Below are 5,024 nucleotides of genomic sequence, written 5' to 3'. Positions count from 1 at the left end.
TGAACTTCACCGGACTGCCATGACTTCTCAAATACAATACATGACAGCTTGACAACTACATTTGCCTTTTTTATTGTGACTATTATATGAAATAATTTATTCTAAGCATAAAATCCAACAAACACAGCCCCAGGTATATCCCCAGAGGAGCCTAAACCCACAATTTGAAGACCCAAGGATTGCTACTATTACAAGAGTAAGCATTTCCCCCGCTACACATGGCAGCCAAAGACTATGCACAGAAACACATCAGTGAAACACTGTATTCAGAAAACCAGCAGTCAATTCTGAACATGGTATGGGAGCAGCACTCTTAACAACAGGTCACTGGCAGGCTTTGCAACACAGCAGAAGAGAAAACTGAATGCAGCTGACACAGAAAACATCCTCATCTAGCAGAAAGGCAGGAAGGTCTGTGCTTCACTTGAGGAATTGTTCTTGGGTAAGAAATATCCCACCCTTCTTAACCCACGTATCAGTTTTCCCTGCCCCTCGCCAACACTGTTCTTGTTATATTAAACATTTTTTAAGAAATCTTTTGTTTACATTTCTGTTGCCTATGTGCTTCATAAAAGTTTGGGGAAACTGTGAAAGTTTGTATCAGCAAAACAGAAGAAACAGACAACTAAAGGCTCATACTTTAAATTCAGAACCATTGGGCATCTTTCACAGCAGAGCATTTATCTATCCCATGAATTTTGTTACCTCCTCACTTCACCACCAACTCCTGTGGAACAGTGCCAGACTGACCTTTAACCTCAGTGTAGCACCTTATCTGATTCAGACTCTGAAGTCTATGAGTATCTTAACTCCCTAGCTGTGCTTTTGCACTTTCACAAGTCATTCAAGAACCTTTGCATCTGAATTTCCATAGTTCAGAACACAGCCGTGGGATTCTACCTGTATTTTAGAAGCAGGATTTCACTGCATGTTTTCACCTGCTCCATTATATACTTTGCCTCTGTTGTCACCCAGACTTTTAGATGCCTGTGAACATACCCATTTTCTCATCTTTCCCTGGAACTGTCAACACTTTGAAACATTTTCATGTCTTTCCAAGCTCTAGATTTTCCTGGGCTTTCTTCACGTCTTAAAGTTCTACCTTGCAAGATTAAGGTCCAGTGGAAACACACACGGAATAGTTCAAGTAATTTTGTCCACATGCCTCCTTCTTCCCTCTCCCCTTTAAGAACAGTATCTGGAAAAGAATCTATACTAATCTCCCACAAGAGCACCTCTACTGAAATTACATAGTTTTGTTTGCATAGAAATTTTAAATGCAGCAAAATTTACAGTAACTAAAGCTTTTACATGTTTCACAGAACAGCAGGCTTCTCCATACGTGGCCCAGGAAGGGGTCTGTCTAAAAAGAATTCAGACACAAGGAGAGCAACAACTTTTCCTATTCAAGAGCAGAGCACTCAAGTTCTCTGTAACTCCCCACCACAAGCACAGGCATGCTGTCAACTGTCAACACAGCAGGGAGGAGTAGAACCTGAAAATAATATGTAAAGTCTTCGAGGTGGACATGACAAAATAGAATTAATCCTGTTGGAAATAGTAATTTTGAAATTAACAGCTACTGAGCATGCTTGCAAAACAAAGACATGGCAATACCCACACTGCTGCAATACTTAGGGCTACCAGTTTTGCATTCCCCTGCCTTTCCACTGCTGACTTTGACTTTCAGGGTTTATAGCACTTTCTCTCTACCTCAGTGCTGCTTATTAAACAACTTCAGAGATCAAACTGCTTTAAGATGCCAAAAAGAAAAGGTATGTTCATGTCATATCAGCAGGGATTTCCACATACAAAAACATTCCACATACTTGATCGATACCCATTATGTACACACATCCATTTGTACACATGGCAGTTTAAAGTAAAAATGAGCTTTAATGAGCTAAAGCATATCCAACCCAACTTTTTTAATTGAGTTTAAATAAGGATCAGTTATACTTTATGAATCTTTGCTCATGCGCCTAGTGTGAGTCACACAGAAACTAAAGGAAGCAGAGAGAGGAAGGAATTAAGATAATCGAGAAAATCCTCAGGAGTGCGTGGCTGCCACTCAGTCATTTCAACAAAAGCAAATAACACTTATGCACAAGTGAATAATAAGGACCAGTATAGTAAAGCCTACTCCACCAACACAAAATGAGAGGAGAAAAGAGCTGCAGAGATATATAATTTTCCCTTTAACATCAGGTATTTAACTGCACTGCTCTGTTCACACCTATAATATACAGGGATAGGTTTAAAACTAAAAACCAATACACGCTTTATATTTAGCTTGTTATTCCAAGAATCCTATCTAGAAAAATGACATTTTTATCCTATCACCAGTCCATGATGATTCATAAGCAACCTTACATTCTTACAAAGGAAGATTTATTTTGCTCTGCCCACTTTAAGACAAATTTGTAGTTTAGCTTTCTTTACATTAAACCCACATATCTGCATGATTTGGTGAAAGAAAGGCATATTTATCTGAACAGCTTTTCCAAGAATTACTCTCATATTTGGTATTTACCAGTATCAATACAATAATCTAGACATAAATTAAAAGAAATAACTTTAAGGTATAGTATACTATTACAAATGTTAATTAGCCTAAAACAGGCAGTGGAAGTATTACACTACAAAAAGGTTTATTAGCAAGTTAGTGATATAAATATCTCAAAAGCAGGTGCCAGGAGGATGGTGCCAGACTCTTTGCAGTGGTGCCCAGCAACAGGATGAGGAGCAATGGCGATAAACTAAAACACAAGAAAACACAAGAAGTGTCATCTTAACACAAGGAAGAACTTCTTTGCAGTGAGGGTGGCAGAGCACTGGAACAGTGTGGGGTTGTGGAGTCTCTCTCTCTAGACCCGCCTGGACACGTTCCTGTGTAACCTGCTCCAGGTGACCCTGTCTCGGCAGGGGGCTGGATCAGATGATCTCCAGAGCTCCTGCTCAACCCAATTCTGTGACATATATATAAAATAAGCTGCTGAAACACAATCCTGGCTCGGTGAGCTAAAAAATTAACTGTAACCTCCAATAACAGGTACGGTTTTCAAGCAAACATCACTCCCACATCCAAGTTTGAGATGTAATGAAAAACAGTGGTTAAATCAAGAGAGCCACATAATTATGATCACAGTAAAAATGACAGAAATCTTCACTTTGAATGATAACACCAGGGTGACTAAACAGGGGCAAACAGATGTCATTTGTAATCCGTGCACCACTAGAAGCCCTTCTGTTTGGATCACAGTCACCTGCAGCTTCATTACTTTAATCTTAATATACGTTTTTGTTTTCTAACACCGAAAAAAGGCCCAAAATTATTTAAGAATTTGGAGGGAAAGGAGGGTAAAGAGCAAACTGGTTATTCATTTCCAATGTAGAAAATATTTTTTCTCCTTCGTGCATCTTTTCTTGCACTAGCCTTACTACTACAGGTCAATTTTATGTACAGCATATTTGCTTTGTTAAGAAATAGTATGAAGAACAAGAATACATGCTCATATATTTGAATATGTCGTTACACCAACGTACTATAAAGAGTAGTTCTCAGCACGCTCATTAGCTTTTTGTGCACACATAAACGTGAATTTTCATGACTGTCTTTTTAAGAACTATAGCGTTAAGACTAAAATGTGTGAATTCAGAACGAAATTATATAACCTGTGTTAGCAAAGAAGTAGATAAAAGAAGAGCAAGACCATAACTAAATACACTTTATCTCTTTCTCATCCACCTTATGAGACTAAAAGAATATTTTTGGATGTCAGCTTCCTGAAGAAGGGTAAGTAAGTAACTTCACCCCTATGCACAAGGAAAGGAAAAAAAAAAAAACCACCCAAACTTACCTTTAAAACTCTTTCTGTTAACATCAGCTCCTTTCTCAAGTAAATACTGAGCAATTTCTTTGTGACCTTTGTAACATGAGATCATCAAGCATGTATGCCCATGACGGTTGGATACTTCCAGGTCTGCTTTGTGTTCCACAAGGTACTTTACTATTTCCAGGTGACCATCAAAACAGGCAGCTCTAAGCGGTGTTGAATTTGTCAGAGTTGTGTTGTTGACAGATGCACCATGATCTAACAGACACTGCACCACCCTCAGGTGGCCAGCCGCCGACGCGGCCCATAATGGTGGAGCCCCCTCAATGGTCTCACCATCAAAATTCACTGAACCACCAACTTCTATTGACGCAGAACAGTGGTCCAACAAGTACTCCACCATGTCAAGGTGACCGTAACGGGCTGCCATCAGAAGTGGTGTGGCACCATTGGTTTTCTCCGACATCAGCAGGGCTACCTCTTCTCTTGTTTTGCTTGCCAGTAGCTTAGAGAGGAGCCGCAGCTTGCCATCACGAGCTGCATTGAACACTGCTGTCTTTAGATCCATCTAGTCTGCACCTCTCTGCCTCTTGAAGGATACACGCCTGCTTTTTTCTGGGTCAAAAGCTTACTGGAAACACACAGCCCAAAAAGAGTGTCCCCAGCTTCTCAGGAGAGTCTGATCTATACAGGACAACATGGAGATTCCGAACGGGGTCCTGACAAAGCACAGGCTGTGCTTGCTATGAATCTGCGAGAGAAAGAATGCTGGATGTTTTCACCTCCTACTTCACAGACAAGTGAGCGCAATTGTGTTCTTTCTACAGCTACACCCACTCGCTGCTGCGGTGTGCCAACGTCCAGCCGCCTTCCCTGGAACGTCCCCAGGCTGCGCAGTGCCCCTGAGGAAACCTGTTGAGAGAGTCTGTGTGATCCTACCAGCCTGTTACGCATACGAGCCGCAGATAAATCTTCTCCCTTACAGCGCTAAGAGACATGCCCCCGACTTCTTCTGAGGTGCGGCTTGAAGGAAGAGCCCCCGCTGCCCCAGGAAGCCCGCAGAGACGCACTGCACGGGGAAAACCAGGCGGGGAGGGCACAGCACATCCCAGATGAGACTCAGACGATGATAAGAGCCTGTGCCTGCCCTTTCCCTCACTACCAGCTCCCGCCCGCCCAGAGGCTCCC

At 41.6% G+C, this 5,024-nt stretch overlaps 1 protein-coding gene across 1 annotated transcript in view; it reads right to left on the bottom strand.

The window, feature by feature from the left end:
• Positions 1–4,495, bottom strand: part of FEM1C (fem-1 homolog c (C. elegans)) — a 17,426-nt gene extending 12,931 nt beyond the window's left edge. The window contains exon 1 of the mRNA XM_010018117.1: positions 3,861–4,495. Coding sequence (XP_010016419.1) covers positions 3,861–4,404 — 544 coding nt within the window. The 5' untranslated portion in view covers positions 4,405–4,495. The remainder of the gene's footprint in view (positions 1–3,860) is intronic.
• Between the last annotated feature and the right edge of the window lie 529 nt (positions 4,496–5,024).

The sequence above is a fragment of the Nestor notabilis genome, unplaced genomic scaffold (genome assembly GCF_000696875.1).
Source record: "Nestor notabilis isolate BGI_N333 unplaced genomic scaffold, ASM69687v1 scaffold5477, whole genome shotgun sequence".
NCBI lineage: Eukaryota > Metazoa > Chordata > Aves > Psittaciformes > Psittacidae > Nestor > Nestor notabilis.
The sequence above is the reverse complement of the archived record's forward strand: the minus strand, read 5'-3'. Positions and strand labels throughout refer to the sequence as shown.